Source organism: Carica papaya, chromosome 1 (assembly GCF_054855325.1).
Source record: "Carica papaya isolate Zhongbai chromosome 1, ASM5485532v1, whole genome shotgun sequence".
Classification (NCBI taxonomy): Eukaryota; Viridiplantae; Streptophyta; class Magnoliopsida; order Brassicales; family Caricaceae; genus Carica; species Carica papaya.
Genome location: NC_142309.1, coordinates 6,484,816 through 6,504,524, shown reverse-complemented (window position 1 = coordinate 6,504,524; position 19,709 = coordinate 6,484,816). Strand labels below are relative to the sequence as shown.

The window sequence follows — 19,709 nt, the reverse complement described above, 5'->3', positions numbered from 1 at the left end:
AGCCAACTTGTCAGAGTTCATCTTTCCCGCGTAAGGGAATGGAAATAAATGTCTTTCACAGCGTCTGTTACTTGGAAGTTGCAAAACAAACCTTAAATAAATCCCGAAATCTTCTCGTGTCCTTCCCTTCTTACACGATTACACGCAAAATCCTCGTCTTCTTCCTTGTCATCTTCCTCATTTCTTTCTCGTCCTTCTTCTTTTCTTCTTCTGTATTCTTTTTCTTCATTCCTTTGGGTTTAAACAGGGTTTTGTCCTCAGTTTTTGGTTCCTTTCATTTAACTTTCTGGGTTTCAGTCAAGAGCTCAACGCCAGGGAGATTTCTGATAATCCAGGGTGAGTTATATTATTAATCAATCATCTTCGTTCATTAGTTTATATTTGTGTTATTTATCAATACCCAATTTCCTAAAATTGAATTTTAATTTCCCAGACTGCAAAATTGTTGACCCACAATCTCAAGTTTTTGAAAACGCCTGCAATGTTATCAGTTATATTATTTTGCATGAACGGAAAAAGAAATAGAAGTTATATAAGGTTAAGTTGAATTATTGCGGATGTTATTATGTTAATCTGACATCTCTTGGAATTCCATGTCCTTTTTGGTAATCAGAAATATCAATTGTATTGTTGAGGAGGATCAAGTTGAGTTGATCAGATGGATGATGCCATGGATTACGAGAACAAGAAGGAAAGTAGCAAGCATTTGACAGATATTGAGGTTTCCAACAAGGGAGTTGAGCCTCATAGCAATAAGTCTGAAGATTCTGTATCATCATCAGCATCCTCATCACCATTATCATCGTCATCGACATCATCAGAGGTTTTATCAGGAGAAGATATTATAGAAGTCAGCCAAAAGTCTCAATCTGGAGAACCCAAAAGTTCAGCAGATAAGCCCAATTGTCATCTTCTTCCTCAAAATCAATTGATTGGGTCAACTGACTATGACCCAAATAGGATTCCATCATCTATTTTTGCTAGCAAACCTGCATCACCATTGGAATGGAGTGTTGCTTCAAATGAATCATTGTTTAGCATTCCTGTTGGCAATGGCAGCTTCTCCAGGGATCAATTTTTTATGTTCTATAAATCTGGTGAATTATACAAGTATGATGAAATGATGAACCCTCCTGTGCCCCCATCTCACGGCGCTCCACATCCATCTCCAGTCCCTCTTCCAGCTCCGCCTCAAGCTCCGACTCCACCTCCGTCTCCATCTCCATCTCCAGCTCTACCTCCAAATCCATCCCAACTTCCAGATACTCTTCCTACTCCTGATGAATCACAAGACACGGACATGAAACCCCAAAAAAGAGATTCAGAAGAGACAAAAATGTTGGAGGGGAAGAGTACTCCTAATTCGGCAGAAACAGAGGTGACAAATGATAATAAATCACCAGTAGTTTCCATTGAAACTGATCAACAATTGAATAACAGTGGAGAAAAAAAGGCTACTGCATCTGGGGAGGCCAGGCATTCTTCAAGCATGTCTTGCAGATCTGATGGAAGCAATAACAGCACCTGTTCATTTGCCTTCCCAGTGTGAGTTTTCCTTTTCTAAACGTTGCAAATTATTTACATAATTGAATTCTTGAGTACGTCTCTTTGATGGGTTCCGATCAAATCTATGATTTAACCGAAAACATGAATGTGGTGGTGAATTTTTCAGGCTTGCAGAACATAATGATCAAGGCAAATACGGGTCAAATATGAACGTGGGTTTCCACATGGGGAGGCAGCATTCACCGAGGCCGCAGCATCGTCAAGATCAGCAGAAGTCGCCGGAGCTGGGAGGTAATAGAGCCCAGTCTTTGGGACAGAGTCAGGATTTGCAGCCACAAACGCCGGCAACAACTCCAAAAGCTGACGGCGGCTGGTTTTCTTGCTTCTATTGTTGCCCATCACTTCGTTGCTGACGGAGAATTAGAGTTAAAACAAAAAGACAAAAACCTTAAATGGCAGATCAAGAACTTATCAGTCTCCAGGTTCGCAGACATATAAGTCAAACCGACACAACCTTAATGATTCTTTCTTCAGCATTCTCATCAAACGGTGCAAAACTTCATCCGATGATCTTCTGAATGATCAAACTATCTTTGAATGTACAATTTGTATTGGAGGAAAACACGTAAGAGAGGTCATTTGATATTTGTATTCTGTTTACTGGTTACATTTGTATAGCCTAATTTGATTGATTCTCTTAGGGAGCAGGTGCTTGTTAATTAGTATTGATAGAAAGTGGTATGTATATTAGGAGGGAGTGATCCAAACAATTAGACACAATTATATTATATATATATATATATATATATATCTTTGAATTTGATTGATTAAGCCGTGACGGGTGATGTGTGTGTGTGTGTGTGTGTGTGTGTGTGTGTGTACATGTATGCATACACACATAGGCTTAGGCATATTAGAATTTTGTGGTTATACAGATGATTGAAGTTGCCAACAGCCTCAATCTTGAAGGAGAACATGTGTTTCGGTGGTAATAGATAATTAAGATAAATGAATCTCTCTTTTAAATTTAATTATTAAGATTAATATTTAATTGTTATAATTATAAAAAATAATATCAATATCTGGATAAGGTGATTGAATTAAAAAGGCCAAGGAGACAATAATTCACGCCGTCGGCATACGCAGACCTACGTCACTTAATTCATCACACGGTCGTAATTAAAGAATGACTAAAAATAAAACTAATATTAATATATCATAAAGTTTTTGTCTTCTGTTTCCTTAATTACTAATTAATTATTTTTAATCATATAAATTAATTGCGTTAAACAATAACTGTTGGTGGATTCATCTATTTATACGTATATGATGATAATTTGCTTAAAAAGAAAAAGATTGTGTGGTGGAATTGATTATTCGTATGGACAGACATGTAATAAAGTTTTATGGTATTTAAAGATGTCTACAACTGGAGGTTGATATGCAAATCACAACATTAATTTAAGACCCATCGAGCAGATTCTCTTTTTTTTTTTTTTATTTATTTATTGGGAATACCAAATTTCAAATCCCATTCTTGATTTGTAATTATATAAGTTTTTTTAATTATAAAGTTTTTGAGTAGGCACACATCAACCTTTTCCCATGCATATTTTAAAATTTATTTCCAATTATATTTCCGTCGTGACTTTAATTATATATCTTAAAATAAACTATACTTCATCTGTCACAATTATATTCTTTAACAAGTTACTGAAATATTTTTCTATACTTTATTTTCATTTTTGTTAACATAAATTATTTGCTTAACAAAATATATTTACAAGTAAACTTGAATAATTTGCGGTGTAATCTCTGATTAAACAGGAGTTTTAGGGGCGACGAGTGGGACCCACATTTGATCTGGACCTCAGAAAACCCTCCTCAACTCAACTATTCAGCAAAGGATATGGGTCCTACTTTAGGACATCCCACGTGGATGCCTTTATCCAAATCCACGTGGTACAACTTAAAATTCTCCTTCCCCCCTTCGATGTGCATCAAAGTTCCTAACTACCTAATAGCCTTTTGAATTGACGGTGGTGATGCATTTATTGACCGGCTCACGGGCCCTACTCTAACTCCGTATGTCCTGTGGGTCCCATTACCCCCCAAAAACCGTAAATAATGTATTCTACTACATGAACTACTGGATCTCCATACGCAGGCCATTTGTTTATTGACACGTGTACCCACAGTAAGCCCATAATATATTTTCGCTTTTTTTTTTTTAATTTATCGATTATTATTTTCAATAAAGGAAAGGTTAGAGAGGGAATTGAAAGCAAAACAGAAAGAAGCTCTACTTTCTTAGATCAACAGTCATCAAAAAATTAAAGATCAACTGACGGTGTTGATGAGTTTTTGATGACCATATTACTCACGTGTCGTTAGACGATTGGGTAGAAGATGGAGAGTTCAGCAGTACACGTTAGTAGAGGATTTTTTCTTGGAAAACAAAACGACAAAGCCTGTATTAATTAAGAATTAGGAGGAAAAAAAAAACAGCCCATCAGGAAAAAAAGAAAAGGAAAGTTCAAAATTAAGGTGAGAGGAAAAAAGGGAATAAAGCAAACAGAGAAAGAAAAACGCGTTTTTCTCGGCAGAACCCAGTTGAATCTTTTTTCTCCAGTTTCCTCTTACCTCCTCCTTCCTTTCTCTTCACGGGAACCCCGAAATTAGGGTTAAGGTTAGGGTTTTCCACCACGAAAAACCCTCTCTTTTACCTCCAGAACCAAACAGGAAAAAGAGGGTTTAGTGCTTCTCTTTGGTTTCCAATAGGAAGACAAACCCTTTACAGAGGGTACTAAAGAAAATGGCTTCTTTGCCTTCTTCAGTGATCAAGTGGTACTTTTTTCATAATCCTATGTCCCCTAGTCTCGTTTTCTCGCTGTTGTTGTTCTGTTGGGTCCTTTTCTTTGCTCAAAGCGGTACAGTCGTCGCCGATACTGACAAATCGGCGTTGCTTCAGTTCAAGGAATCAGTGTCGGACCCGGAAGGGATGCTCTCAAGTTGGCGTGCTGAAAGTTCTGATCACTGCTCTTGGTCCGGTGTGTACTGTGATTCCAGTTCCCGTGTTGTGTCCCTCAACATTAGTGGACACGGCAGTGACAAAGGTAAGTTCAACGGAAGTCGAAACCATTTTCTTTGTTCTGATATTGGGCAGTTTCCGCTTTATGGGTTTGGTATTAGGAGGAACTGTAGTCTTGGCAGTGGAATTTTGGTAGGAAAACTGACGGCTGCGATTGCTGATCTCGCTGAACTTAGGGTTTTATCACTTCCCTTTAACGGTTTTTATGGTGAGATTCCTATTGAAATCTGGGAAATGGAAAAGCTTTTAGTTCTTGATCTGGAGGCGAATTTGATATCTGGCTTGTTGCCAGTTCGATTTATGGGGTTAAGGAACTTACGGGTTCTTAATCTGGGTTTTAACAAGATTTCTGGGCAGATACCAGGGTCGCTTGCCAATTGTTTGGATTTGGAGATTCTGAATTTGGCTGGTAATCAGATTAATGGAACGGTTCCTGGATTTGTTGGTAGATTCAAGGGTGTCTATTTACTTTTTAATTGGCTGAAAGGACCTTTACCTAGTGATATTGGAGAACATTGTAGCAAGCTTGAGCATTTAGATCTATCTGCTAATTTGTTAACTGGCGGCATTCCACGTAATCTGGGGAATTGTCGCAAACTGCGTTCGCTGTTGCTGTATGCGAATATGTTGGAGGAAACAATTCCAGCTGATTTGGGTCAGCTCCAGAATCTTGAAGTGTTGGACGTTTCAAGGAACAGCCTTAGTGGTCCGATACCAACTGAACTTGGAAACTGTTCCGCATTAAATGTGCTTGTGCTTTCGAATCTATATAACGTATATGAGGACCTTAATGGTACACGTGGAGCGCCATCCTCGGACTTGGACTTGGCTGCCACGAACGATGACTTCAATTTTTATCAAGGCGGAATTCCAGGAGAAATCGCAAGACTTCCAAATCTAAAGATTCTGTGGGCTCCAAGGGCAACGCTTGAGGGCAGGTTGCCAAGTGATTGGGGTTCTTGTGACAATTTGGAGATGGTCAATTTGGGTCAGAATTTTTTGACAGGAGATATCCCTGTTGGGCTTGGGCGCTGCAAGAAATTGCGACTTCTTGACGTAAGCTCTAACCGACTTACAGGAAAACTCATTCACGAACTTGGAGTGCCTTGTATGAATGTATTTGATGTCAGTGGGAATGCTTTGTCTGGTTCAATCCCCAGATTTGACAACAGTGTCTGCCCTCCTATTGTATACTTCAGTGGATATTCCATCGAATCCTACAGTCCATCGTCTGCATATCTATCTTTTTTTGCCAATAAAGCTCAAGTTGGAAGATCCTTGCTCTTTTTGGGAGGAGATGGAGGTCCTGCTGTCTTTCATAATTTTGGGGATAACAACTTTACTGGCAGTCTCCAATGGATGCCAATACCATCTGAAAGACTAGGGAAGCACATTTCTTATGCATTTTATGCTGGAGATAACAAACTTAGTGGATCATTCCTTGAGGATTTCTTTGCCAAATGCGGTGGATTGGGTGGTGTATATGTGAATGTTAGTTACAATGTACTGTCTGGTCAGATTCCGGTGGAAATTGGTAAACTCTGTCAGTCTCTTAAACTTCTGGATGCATCAATGAATCACATTGTTGGGCTTCTTCCCTCCAGTTTTGGGGATTTGGTGTCTCTGGTTGCTCTTAATTTGAGTGGGAATGTGTTGCAAGACCAGATTCCAACCAGTCTTGGGCAGGCAAAAAGTCTGAAGTATCTCAGCTTGTCTGGTAATAATCTGACTGGGCCAATTCCAACCAGCTTTGGGCAGTTGCAATCTTTAGAAGTACTGGAGCTCTCTTCAAATTCTCTATCTGGTGAGATTCCTGATGAGCTTGTGAACTTGAAAAATCTAACTGTTCTCTTGCTCAACAACAATAAACTCTCCGGGCAGATACCATCTGGTTTGGCAAATGTAACCACACTCTCAACATTCAATGTCTCATTCAATAACTTGTCTGGTTCACTACCGAATGATGATCTGATGAAATGTAGTAGCATTCTTGGAAACCCTTATCTACGACCTTGCCATGTGTTTTCCCTAACAGTTCCATCTTCAGATCCTCAGGGAAGAGTTGGAGACCCACAGAATTATGCTGCTTCCCCATTAACCACTGCTGAAAGTGGGAAGGGTGGTTTCAATTCAATTGAAATAGCATCCATAGCATCTGCGTCGGCCATAGTTTCAGTTCTTCTAGCTCTCATTGTCTTATTCTTCTACACCAGGAAGTGGAATCCAAAATCAAAGATTATGGGCACTGTAAAGAAAGAAGTGACAGTTTTCACAGATATTGGGGTTGCATTGACATATGATAATGTTGTGCGAGCGACGGGAAACTTCAATGCCAGCAACTGCATTGGAAATGGGGGATTTGGGGCAACATACAAGGCAGAGATCTCACCTGGTGTTTTAGTGGCAATAAAACGACTTTCAATTGGGCGGTTTCAGGGTGTTCAACAATTCCATGCTGAAATCAAGACCCTTGGGAGGCTCCGCCATCCAAATTTGGTCACTCTTATTGGTTATCATGCCAGTGAAGCTGAGATGTTTCTAATATATAATTATTTGCCAGGGGGTAACTTGGAAAATTTTATCCAAGAAAGGTCCACGAGGGCTATAGATTGGAGAATTCTTCACAAGATTGCCTTGGACATAGCTCGGGCACTTGCTTACCTCCATGACCAGTGTGTACCACGGGTCCTCCATCGTGATGTCAAGCCAAGCAATATTCTGTTGGATGATGATTATAATGCTTATTTATCAGACTTTGGTCTGGCCAGACTACTGGGAACGTCAGAAACTCATGCTACGACAGGTGTGGCTGGAACTTTTGGGTATGTTGCTCCAGAATATGCAATGACATGCCGTGTCTCTGATAAAGCGGATGTTTACAGCTATGGGGTGGTGCTACTTGAGTTGCTTTCAGACAAGAAAGCCCTGGATCCCTCATTTTCTTCATATGGAAATGGGTTCAACATTGTGCAGTGGGCATGCATGCTCCTAAGACAGGGACGGGCAAAGGAATTCTTTACAGCAGGATTATGGGATGCAGGTCCTCATGATGACCTTGTTGAAGTACTACATTTGGCCGTTGTATGTACCGTGGATTCCCTATCGACAAGGCCTACTATGAAACAAGTTGTTAGACGGCTGAAGCAACTTCAACCTCCTTCATGTTAGTTGCCTGGTATAGTCTGTTTATTAACATTATTAATTTGTAGGAGAGTAGTCCAATTGTAATTTAGGCTTCCATGTGGCATCAGCCACTGTTTATGGACTGTTGTTAGGTAGTTTTAAGAAGTTGTTACTTGTACATTGTAAAATAGCTTTGGCCCCCATTTTTTTGATGCTTTCCTGGACTAGGAGGCTTATTACTGATGAATCTGCAGAAGAATGCAGATATTCTATTTCCCTCGCATATACTTGTATCTTCTTGGTGTCATTTGTTGTTTAATAAAACCATGAAATAGAGATTTTTCTGGAGAATTATACTTTGGTAGTGTTTGTTTAATGTATTGTAACAGGGGTATGACACCTTGCTATATTACCAAGCATGGCTTGAGGTTGCCAATATATATTAGTAACTTTCTTACAGCGATAAAGGAAATAACAGGCATGAGTGTGCTTTGCAGTGATAAAACAGGTCACTAACTCCAAAGGAGCATGCAGTTGGAGAGGTTCTTATTGAGGTTGGTTCTGGACACCCAGTTTGAGTTTCATTTATAACTACTGATTGTTTCTAAGTCTAATTTTCTGTCAATACTTTTGAATAGATACTTTGCTAAAGCGATAGATGCAGATACTGTTGTTCTCGTGGCAGTGTGACCTCCAGAGGGGAAGATCGAGATGCCATGGAAGCTGCTGTAGTCGGGAGATTAGCTTCTTAGTAGGTCGGTAACAGATAATATTAGAATTTCTCTTCCATAAATGGAAGTATCAGTGGTTTGTTACATATACGCAGCTGCTAGTTTTTGGCTTTTGGCTCTCGCTCTAATTTTTGGCTACTAACAGGGCAAAAGCTGGTAATTCAAAAAGCTTTCCCTTCAACCCCACTGATAAGCGAATAGAATGCCACACATTGACCATGAAGGTACAATTCATTCGATCCAGAAAGGGGCACCAGACCAGGTATTGATATCATTATAACAAATATTTGTTATGGTCTAACATAGTCAAATCACAGATAATTCAGCAAGTTATAGATAGAATTATACAGATAAGAAAGTTTATAGATTGTTTTATGTATTATTAGGAAAGAGAAAGGATACATTACATCGACGGAGGATAAGATATCCTCCTAGAACCATCTGAATAAGAGCTCTGAGAAAAGTAGTGACAGCTGGACCCTCCCAAAATCAGTGTATTATTGGCCCTAGGTGCCCATTTAACACAGAAGCAAAAATTATCAAAAAACTCTTTGTGGGCCTTTGCTCATAAGAATGCCAACAGTGTCATCCTTTCCTACAAAACTTGGGTCAGAAAGGTACAATCCTAAAAAATACTGTGAGTTCGTCCTAATCATATCCTCCATAAAACCACAAATAAAGCACCTTGCTGGAGAGGTTTAGCTACTTTTCTCATCCCTTTCATTGAAGTTCAAATTATAAAACACTCCAGTGAAGAAGGAATAATCCAAGTCAAACGGAACGTACCAACAATCTTGTTGGCAATTTCAATACCACGTTGCAATGAAGGAATAAGTGGTTGTATGTCTCCCTTTTCCTGCAACACATAACAGAATGTTCGGTGAAAGAGCTTGATTTGGCATGTGAATTTGCAGCAACTCATTAGTGTGTAATTTGTTTAGAATAGTGGTCCATGCAGACACCTTCGCTGTCGAAGGGACTTTAACTTTCCAAAACACATTGATAGAAGTAATATGCTATCAGTTGGCATTATGGGTTATGTGATTAAAGAAAGATTTACAAGTGTATAACTCTGAGGATCTATTTTTCAAATGTTGCTACTAGCGTGCTGGGAATAATAAAAGGTTTCTCACACTCTTAGCAACAGGGCTAGCACATCACTGATCTCAGGGAATTTAAGTTTCTGGAGGTTCCAAACTACAGGAGACCATCTCTATGGCATATAAAATGAGAATTGGTGTGTTGTGGCTTGAGTATCATTGATCTCGTGGTCACTGACCATCTCTATCGCATATGAAGTGGAGGTTCCAAACTACAGGACCATCTCTATGGCATATAAAATCGGGATGGGTGTATACAGATGGAGAAAACGGAGCTAATGTGCTATTGCCTCTCCAAATATCCTCCCAGAACAGTACTCTGGAGCCATCTCCCCCATTTTACATGTTTTTCAAACTAGAGATGACTTTCCATGGACTTGTTTATCATGGAGCTACTAGCTATAACATTTCATTAGTTTCTTTGGTCACCATGTATACTTCATTGCCTTGTGACATAGTGAACTAGGTTCCTGTGAAAAACATCATAGCCATTTAGTTAATATGATAAGTTATTGATATTAGGTTCATAATGCTCATGCCCGTGTAAGTTTTGAACTGATAGTATACTTCCCAATTCATCAAATGATCCCGATGTGCCTCCCCTATATTGACCCACAAAAGCTTCCTCATAATCCCTTCCACTGTCATGGCTACCCCTCTGGTATTATTAATAGTGATAAACAATAGTAGTATGCTAGACATGCACCTATATTAAGGTGACTTTAGCCCTCAAAGAAAATAAGCACCCGTGCCAGTACTCTGGCCTTTTCGACATTTTGTTAACTACTACATTCCAGAAAGACATACTCCTAGGATTACCACAATGGAACACCTAGATAAGTAGTTGGCCATGCTAACTTTGAACAACCTATTACTTCTGCCAGGTTCTTCACCTCATCTTTGGCCATGTTGATTCCTACCAATGTGCTATTGGCTAGGTTAATGCATAATCCTAAGATGTGCTCAACACCAAGCTATTATCATATAATAGAAATAAAATCATTGTGATCCACGGATTGAAGCTGAGACACCTTTTACTCTATTATCTTCAACAACAAATCTTTTTACAGACCCTCACATCAAACCTTTGCCAACTTCCAACTTAAGACACCTACTACCAAGATAAAAGGAAATAGTGAGTGGGGTTCCTTTGCCTAATATCACTTTCTCCAAGAAGTTGATTCCTTCGATTGTAGGCTTTCTAAAAATCTAGCTTTAGAACTATCATTCCTTTGTTTTATTCATATTCTCCACTGTTGCGCCACAACAGATGCGTTCAGAATTTGCTAGCCATTCGTAAAAGCACTCTGATTATTATGTCGTCCAAAACCTCACTAACTCTTAAAGATAATCTTGTATGCACTAGTCATTAAACCTATAGGGTGTTGATTAGAGGATTTTTTGGATATGAGGGTGATAAAGGTCAAGTTCATTTATTACGTACGATCTCATTAAGATAGAGTTTCTCAAACACTTTATCAAGTCCACCTTAGTTATATCCGAACAAGCCTGGAAGAAGGCTATAGAAAAACTATTCAGTCCCAGAGCTTTTTTAGTCCCCAAAAATCCAAGCAGCTTTCATTAACCTTCACTCCAACCAGTCCGCTTTGGGCAAGTCCAACTTAATTATATCTGAACAAGCCTGGAAGAAGGCTATAGAAAAACTATTCAGTCCCAGAGCTTTATTAGTCCCCAAAATCCAAGCAACTTTCATTAACCTTCACTCCAGCCACTCCGCTTTGGGAATACTAATAGGCCCCATTCAGTCCCTTCCAATAACGGCTGTTACTCACCCTCATTATATATCTCTTGTAGAAGTTCCTAACCTCCACTTTGGAAATACTAATTGGCTTTTGCTCAGTCCCTTCCAATAACGGCTCTTACTCCTTATCCTCATTATATAGCTCTTATAGAAGTTGGTAATCTCTCTCCCATTGGCTACCCTCTCCTACTCCAGGACTCTGCTCTCCAGTTATAGCTCCTTAGTGACCTCTTTTACTACCCTGTGAACCGGTGCACCAATATGGATTGCACAACTCAGGAAGATATGATAGCTCTTCCTTAAAGAACGACGTATTGGTATAGGTTGTGGGCCCATACACGTATGTAAAACCACCAGCTTCTTTTCCCTTTAATATTAAGCAACACTGATATAGAAAAGACTCCTTCAATGAAGTTGACCAGATTTGCAAACATAGTGTTCTATCTTATTAGCTGCTCCTAATGCCCCTGAAAAAAGAATTGCAACCCACTCCTTAAACCTTGGCTCCCTAATGCTATGGACAATTACTGTATCTCTTCTATTTTTTTCCCCCCTTTTCAATCCCCATTTTGACACTCCAAACTCAGAATCTTCATTAACAACTAATTGCTAATTGCATAATATCTGATTCTATTTTTTTTCTCCTGTACACATCTTAGGTGACCCACTATCTTTACCTCATTTATTGACTCTGCCACCTTTATAAAGTACAAGCTTTTTAACCGGGCAGTGGGATTTCCCATATCAGAATTTGTCAGAATTGGCTTTAAAGTAATGGTATTTTGTAAAAGTGGCTGGTTTTCTGTGCCTCCAGAAGTGAGGTTTTCCTCGTAGGTTTTTGGAATAGAGAGTATACGGTTTCGAAGATGCTCCATGCTATTTTTATTTCCTGCCATGGGATCAACAAAAATTATACTAAAATAAGTTTCAGGGTTGTGTTTGTGTATATAGGACCTGGTTGGGTTGCCAGTGTAAATTTTGAAGTTGCTCAAAATCCTTTCCCCGCGGGAAATTGTTATTGTGCCACATGATCCAACTCTGGTTCTACATTCCTTGTTGTCACACATTGGATGTATTATCTTACTGTTCCCCTTCAAAATTATTTCTAAGAAGATCCTGCATTCCTGTTAAAAGAGGACACAGTTGTTACTGAATCCACATTATCGTTGTCATCCTCCTGTTTCAGTTCATCCTGCGTCTTCTCAACCTCTGTCTTCTCAACCTCTGTGGCCAAAACCAACGCTAGTCGAACCTTCCCCAAAGAAATGTTTTTCAGCTCCTCCACTGGATCAAGTATCCATCACGGCAGTTGGTCCTCTCCTCTTCCACCCCTACTCCCTCTGGGCCACTTGTGTTGCCTCCTCCTGACAGACACATTGATGTTGATGGGCCCACTATGCTTGACTCCAATCAGTGTTTCCGCCAGCGTTTGCATTCTCTGATGCCTTTTTTCATTCTTATACCCTGAAGCACTTTCCTTTTCTGCATGTTTCTCTTTCCTTGGAGTCCCTCCGCCTTCCTCTGGGTCGCTGCATCAGCCTGAACCCTATCATGCCTACGCCGCCACTCTGCCTGAACTCCTTTACCCTGTCTGGCCCAGTTACCTCCTCGTCCGGGCTCCATTTTGCTTCAATTAGGTGGGCAGAATTGCATCCTGCTGAACTGGGACCCAGTTTGACGATGCGAGTTGACAACCTATTTAAATGAGGAATTTTGAATTTTAAAACACTCGTCAATCTGCCTCACCCTCCTAAACTTTTGGAAGTCAACTGTAAGCATTAATAGGATAATTTGTTGATAAGATATGATCTTTCCTTGATTTTGCTCTCATCAAATATTCCTATTATTAGTCCGCTCCATATTTGTAATCGATGTCGAAACGTTAATATACATCCTTCCCCCTTTTCCGGAAATACCCAAAAGCTCTTCCGTTCAACACTAAAATCGATATTCAAGTTTTGATATTTATAAAAAATTGATATTTCAACACTAAATCGATATCATCATCCGCCATGATATTTATAAAAAAGCTATAACTGGAAAAAATAAACACTTTAACCAAGGGAAACCTTTTATCGACCGGTGTGTTATCTACATGTGAAGTTTTACATGTACAGAATACCCTTGGTTTCTCCTACACGTTCTTTGTTATCTGGAAAAAAAATAATGTTCTTTGTGATTTGATAAATCTAGTTTTGAATCCCGTACACAGTGAATCAAAAATAAAATATCTGAGTTCATTCTTTGACCTGTACGTTAACAGAGCATGGATTACAATTACTTGCAGCAGCATTGGGCTAAAGATCATTTGGTTTTTAGGCATGTTAATCTATTTGATGGTTGTGAACAGGAATCTCTCGAAGAAAGGAGGAGATTGCAGGAGGTCTGTGGCACTCCTCAACGTGATATTGCAGAAACAACAAGCAGATATGCTTACACGGTAAAACTGAGTATTTCTTGCATATATTTCAAGAGTAAAATAAGTACACAGAGATGATCTTACCAACGGCCAAATTTATTCTATGAATATTTTTTTATGTATAATTTCAAGGTAGTCATGTTTTTGTAATTTATTCTAACAATGTTTGGTTGTACAATTTATTGCTCTTGTGGTAAGTATATACTTATGAATGTTTGATTTTGTTTAAACAAGTATATTATTACAGTGTTATAGATTATATAATAATTTATTTAAAAGGAAAATGAAGATAATAATTTTCAATATTAATCGATAGTGTAATTGATTTGTATTTTGCCCTAAAAGTAAATTATATTAAAATACATTTATTATATAAGAATATAAGAAATACATGTTTACGATACAAAAATGTATAATAAAAATGACAGATTAATTTTTTATTAAAAAATTATAAAATAATTAATAAAATACTCAATTCCCATTAATATATGAATTAAAATTTTCAAATATAATATTATGAATGATTAGAAAATAGGAATTATTTTAATAAAAATAAGATAAAGTGGCTTTACTTTCACAACAGTTAAAAGTTAAAGATTAAAGAGTTTATCCAACACATGATTTCTGTGTTTTTTTTTTAAAAAAAAAAATAATAATAACAAATTTTACAATTATTTTTATAAAAAATTAAATAATTTTTTTTGCATTTTAATTAATAAACATTTTATCAGAATTCCAAATGCCAATCAAGTTGTATTTAAAAAATTATATTGAGTTGGCCAACAGCTGTACCCTGAGGAGAAATTATTGATGTTCAGACTTATTGAATTACAACTTGGCTTCCTCTTCCCCATAATGGCCTTATCATTTCATTAGGTCACGGAGTCATGCATGTTGCCATTCATTATGGAGCTTTGAAAACCCACACATCCAATCCCTCTCAATACCAACAAAACTGCAATGCTTCCTTTCTTCAACATACTAAATATTTATTCTTCTGCAGACCCAAATTTACTGTTAATACCCAAATTCTTCTGGTAAATCTTTTCTCAAGTCTTTTAAGATAAGTAGTCGTGTGATTTTTCATCAATCTTTCTTAGCCTTCCCAGCTCCCCAATTCTTCAAATGCATGATTAGTCCAACCAGGAAAAGATTACTCAAAGAACAACTACACAAAGAAGTGAAAATTTAATTACCATTTTGGTTTCTCTCTTTTTTCACTCTCTTCAGCGGTTAATTCCTTGAGAATTTACCCTCACAACAGGGGAGATGGGTTAACAACAATGTGCTTCAGAGGATGTGCTACATCACCACCTCCAGCATGCTTCACAAACTCGGCCGGAGAGAGAAAATTGCCATGACAAACGCATACTATTCTCACCTCCTCACCTTTCCGATACCTGTAAAGAAAACCTTCTACTCGTCTCCCGTTCGGGCCATCCCCTTTTGTAGATACACATGGCATATCTTCCAACATGTTCCTCGCTACATTCTTAACTCCCCTTTCGACAGCAGTTGGTTTGCTAGAGCCTTTGCTCATCACAGCTTCGGTAGACTTTGCTGGTGCTTTTGTGATGACTGTTCCATTTTCTGGTAAAGATTGAACACTGACAGGGCTTCTCACTTCAGTCCCACTGCTTGTTCCTGCAGTGCAAAGCAAAATCGACTTGTCAATAGAAATTTATTGCATAAACAAATGTCATATTGTACCCTAGTCTAAAACCCAACTCCTAACGATAACCAAAGACATTCCAGATGACTGAATAAGTATAAGCTCCGAGATGAGCAGATAGATCCTCATCATCTAGGAATAGTTTTCCTCTATATACCTAGCATGATCAGAATCAACAAAATCTATGTAGGATGTAACCGATATATTGTAAATTGCCGAAGAACCTCAGTAAAGTACGTACTCCTCATCACCATCTTTGCATACGTTCGTTTAACAAATGAGAACCAATGATACCCGATGCACTCAAAAAGCCTGTGTATTATAATTACAAACTATTCAAATTCCATTCATTTTCAAATCCACATCTTGAATTTAGAGTCTCTGGAAACTCAATTATATATAAACATAGTAATTATAGAAAATAAATAATAAACTTTATTGCATTGGGTTTAATTCTATTATGTTCTTATCAGTAAATCTCATTGATTCGATATATAAAATTTAATCATAATTTGCATATTTAATGAACAACTGAATCAACTTAACTTGTAATTTCTATAGAGATTTCCTGCCTGTCATGGTAGAAACCACAAAAATACTAGACTCAAATGAAACATAGAGCCAATTTAGAATTACTAATTAGAATACTATTTTCTTTCAAATTTTTAGTTTTATTATTTTAATAAATATTTGTATTCTCGTTTCTATTTCATAGAAGTGAAAATTGAATTGATCTCAACATTCGAATAATGACAGACATGCATGTTATTAACCACAGCATAAACCTATTAGTAAAGACAAAATGTTTAAATTTCTTTTTCCTCCTTCCTCTCTTTTCATATCCAAGAGAGATATGGCATGCCCAATTAGCACTAGAATATATTGCTTAGTGTCCTACACCCATCTAGTCTAGGAATGGTCTTATATCTCTTGTCCAAAATGGCTACAATGACTGACCCCCCTTTGATGCACTAATTGAGGTGTTCATAAAGGCCAGTCTTATAAGGCTAAAAGATCACATGAATTTTGGTAAAAATAGAACTAAAGCCTTTAAATTGAAAAAAAATTAAAAAAAATAATAGAAAAAGCTTCTATAACCAACATTTTCTACTAAAAGTAAAATATTGAATTCCCTTAAAGTTTTAAGCAAAAAGAGCAATTACTTATTGTTTTTTTTTTTTTTATCATTTTACAAAAATTTTGACTTGAAACAGTAATTTGATCAAACACTTTTTCGATGATTTTAATGATTTATTAGAAAACCATAAAACGATATATATATATATATATATGTGTGTGTGTATCATTCAGCATTCCAAATTCCATAATGAAAGAGAATGTTTGGCATGGATTGGAAAATTTTATAGTAACAAGGCACGGATATTCCAGCAAAGAATAATGCAATACAATTCAGATTACACATTATAAAGGAGGACAAAATACGAATACTTTTCATGGAATCAAGAAACATAATGTGGGAACCCAGTGTGAATCAACATCTTCATACCTTGTACATTTAGAAACCCAAAACTTACCATCAAAGATAGTCATACCAAATCAAATTGAAGGGGATAAAATTGAAAGGAAGAATAAAGCTTTTAAAACTATAATCAGATCTTCACTCGGAAAAGAAAATTAATAATGGCATGTAAGAACCTAAAATCCCACATCAAATTTTGTAACCTGAATCATCTCTGGTTCAATTTTGAAACCCATAAAGCACATTAAACCGGCTTCTACCAGGAAGCGACTGACAAGCTTCCAGACCCAATTCACATAAACAACAAGATTTTTATCAACCTATTAATGGAGATAGAATATTATTCTGCAAATAAAGATCCCAAAACTTACGAGTTTTTTTTTTTCTTCTTCTTTTCAAGTCATCAATTTTGAAGAAAAAAAAAAAACCCCCCCAATAACAGGCAAACCAATTGGGGATCAGAAAACAAAAAAGGAAATAGGTATGAGCAATTCTGCTTTTATATCTAGATAAAACCAGACTAATAAAAGCATCAGATTTAACGCCAGAAAAAACTTGAAATTAGATTAGGAAAAACACGGGGAGTTACCATGAGCTTGGTGGCTATCAAATTCTGAAATTCCTGACGATCCAATCCCCTGAGATCCGTTTGACCCTTGTGATGCTACAACTGTTTCCGCTGGTGGTAAACCCTCAGCAACTCCATGAAGCAAGCCATTAGGCTTTTCAGTTTTCAATTCAACCCCACCTGATACTCGGCTGCCATTAACCCAACTAGGCACCGCACAATGTAAAATCTCATTACAACTCGTAATACCTTGGTCTTCCTTCTTATCCTCTTCACAATTCTCTTCTCCAGAATGTCGATATCTGTCTCTAACAGCCTTCAAGTTCCTCTGCTTTTCTGACCGCTTTCTCTTAGCCTCCATTCTCCTTAGAGTCTGCAACTCCTTCCTCCTCCTCCACTCTTCCTCTGTCTCTGTAGGCAGAGAACAAGTCCTCATAAGAGGAGGACAGCCCATGGGGATAACACAACCAGTGTCATTGTCTTTTGTTTCTGGGGCTTTGATAATATCAGGTATAGAAGAAGAGCGAATGAGTTTCTTCGCTCTTGGGTCCACGCCAAAACGACCATTCAATGAAAGCCCTAAGCTCAGCTCAATTTCTTCTTCTTTATCATCTCTGCGCACAAAATTAGTGGTGGTCGTTGACATGAATCTTCGAAACAGATCTCCAGGAAAACTTGTCATTTGCACGGAGAGAAAACAAAGCTAGAGGAGAAAAAGATTTTTTTTTTTTTATCAAATATAGATACACCCAAGTAAAGAAATTTGATCAAAAGGCAGAATCCGAGAACTGAATTTTAAACCCGAAAGAGAAAATCTTGAAACAAAAGCATCCAAACCCCGAGAAGAAGAACACAGCATAAAGGAGCTCAAAAGTTCCATTTCCTCCATTCACAAATTCATCCGAAACTTGCGTCTATCAAAATTTTCTCGCACCGACGACAAGCAAATTTGGTGGTTCACAGCAAGCCCAATAAACAAAGAGAAAGAAAACCGAAGGAAACTGAAAGAAATAATAAGAAAAAGATCGGAAAGTTTAATTAATCATCCAATTGTGGAGAATGAAATACCTAAAATACCCTCAGCGAAATGATGAGTAGTTGCCACGTGGAGTCTATGAAGAGCCCCTTAAACGGCCCGCGTGGTGTCAAACACCAGATTCCAAGGAGACGCCAAAAACAAGCGTTGTGACTCGTGAAGGTAATGAAACAGCTGTCGTTTTTTGAAACACGTGTCGTACCAAGAATATAGTTGCTTCCGAAAGAGCCACGTGTTACTTTAATCTCTCTCTCTCTCTCTAACGGAAACGGTTCGTTTTGATGGAGGAAGTAGAGGAGAAGGTACCACGTGGGCCGACAGTCTTCGAGATTCGTGTCGAGATTCAACATATCTCTAAAGCTTCGATGTGAGTTATCGTCTTCTCGTGAAGAGCTTTGTCCGCACGTGTAAGGAACGGCACTGTTTTAATGTTGAATGTGACACGTGTTGAAACAATGGAGTTCTTGTGGTTTAATTAATTAGAATAGAAGACGCCATGTCCTTTTCTGTTTGCTCTTAGTGCATGAGGCGTGTGGCCTGGTTCATTTTTCTTTAGTACGATTGATATAATTTTGTAAAGTTTACAAATTATAAAAAATAAATAAATAATATGCTTGATTTATAAATTTTATATGACAAATTTTGAAAATTTAATAAATAATGACATGAAATTTTTCTAATTTCAAATAGAAATATTTTAGTTTGATTTATAAAAAATAAAATTAATTTTCTAAAATAGTTTACTAATACCAAGAATAATAAATTTTTATGGTCTATTTTGTTTCATATTTGTAAGCCAAAAATAACAAAAGAAATTACGAAAATAAAATTAATTTTGCTTATAAAATCAGTGGAGATGGTCAGGAGGAGTTAATTGTTCGTATAGATATGTTGGATCAAAATTGCTCTTATATCATGTTAAGGTATTTGAGGAATTGATTTCTCGAATACTATTTTATCAACAAGTTAATATGTAGATAACTTAGAATTAAGGACAATAATAAAAAAAGGTCGTAGTTTATCTACAAAATACTTTAGATAAGGGCAAAAAAGATCAATGAAGTGTATATATATGTATGTATATATATATCAATCAGAAAATAAGAGATACATATTCACCAAATAAATTGCATCTATATAGTACTTAGTTTCAACTTAATCATTTAAAGATAGAGATTTGGTTCTATCTTGACCATTAAAAGGTAGAATAATCAATTCTAA

General features: G+C 37.3%; 3 protein-coding genes across 4 annotated transcripts; 2 read left to right on the top strand and 1 right to left on the bottom strand.

Annotated features, from left to right (window-relative positions):
- The first annotated feature begins 83 nt into the window (after positions 1–83).
- On the top strand, positions 84–2,515 carry LOC110820178 (pinin-like protein). Its single transcript, XM_022049609.2, has 3 exons — positions 84–336; positions 614–1,545; positions 1,673–2,515. Exons 2-3 carry the CDS (start codon positions 659–661, stop codon positions 1,917–1,919), a joined length of 1,134 nt encoding a protein of 377 aa, XP_021905301.1. The 5' UTR covers positions 84–336; positions 614–658; the 3' UTR covers positions 1,920–2,515.
- A 1,521-nt stretch (positions 2,516–4,036) lies between these two features.
- RPK2 (receptor-like protein kinase 2) lies at positions 4,037–13,984 on the top strand. Of its 2 annotated transcripts, none has more exons than XM_022049525.2 (5): positions 4,037–7,760; positions 8,218–8,274; positions 8,359–8,475; positions 8,597–8,713; positions 13,664–13,984. In XM_022049525.2, the coding sequence occupies exons 1-2, from the start codon at positions 4,322–4,324 to the stop codon at positions 8,271–8,273; spliced, it is 3,495 nt and encodes a 1,164-aa protein (XP_021905217.1). In that variant the 5' UTR covers positions 4,037–4,321; the 3' UTR covers position 8,274; positions 8,359–8,475; positions 8,597–8,713; positions 13,664–13,984. The 2 variants fall into 2 exon arrangements, with proteins under 2 accessions (XP_021905217.1, XP_088073114.1); XM_088216988.1 differs by having other exon boundaries at positions 4,037–7,772.
- An 881-nt stretch (positions 13,985–14,865) lies between these two features.
- LOC110820183 (ninja-family protein AFP3-like) lies at positions 14,866–18,337 on the bottom strand. The gene is made up of 2 exons (XM_022049612.2): positions 17,474–18,337; positions 14,866–15,376 (listed from the first exon to the last, which is right to left on the bottom strand). Exons 1-2 carry the CDS (start codon positions 18,132–18,134, stop codon positions 14,988–14,990), a joined length of 1,050 nt encoding a protein of 349 aa, XP_021905304.1. The 5' UTR covers positions 18,135–18,337; the 3' UTR covers positions 14,866–14,987.
- Between the last annotated feature and the right edge of the window lie 1,372 nt (positions 18,338–19,709).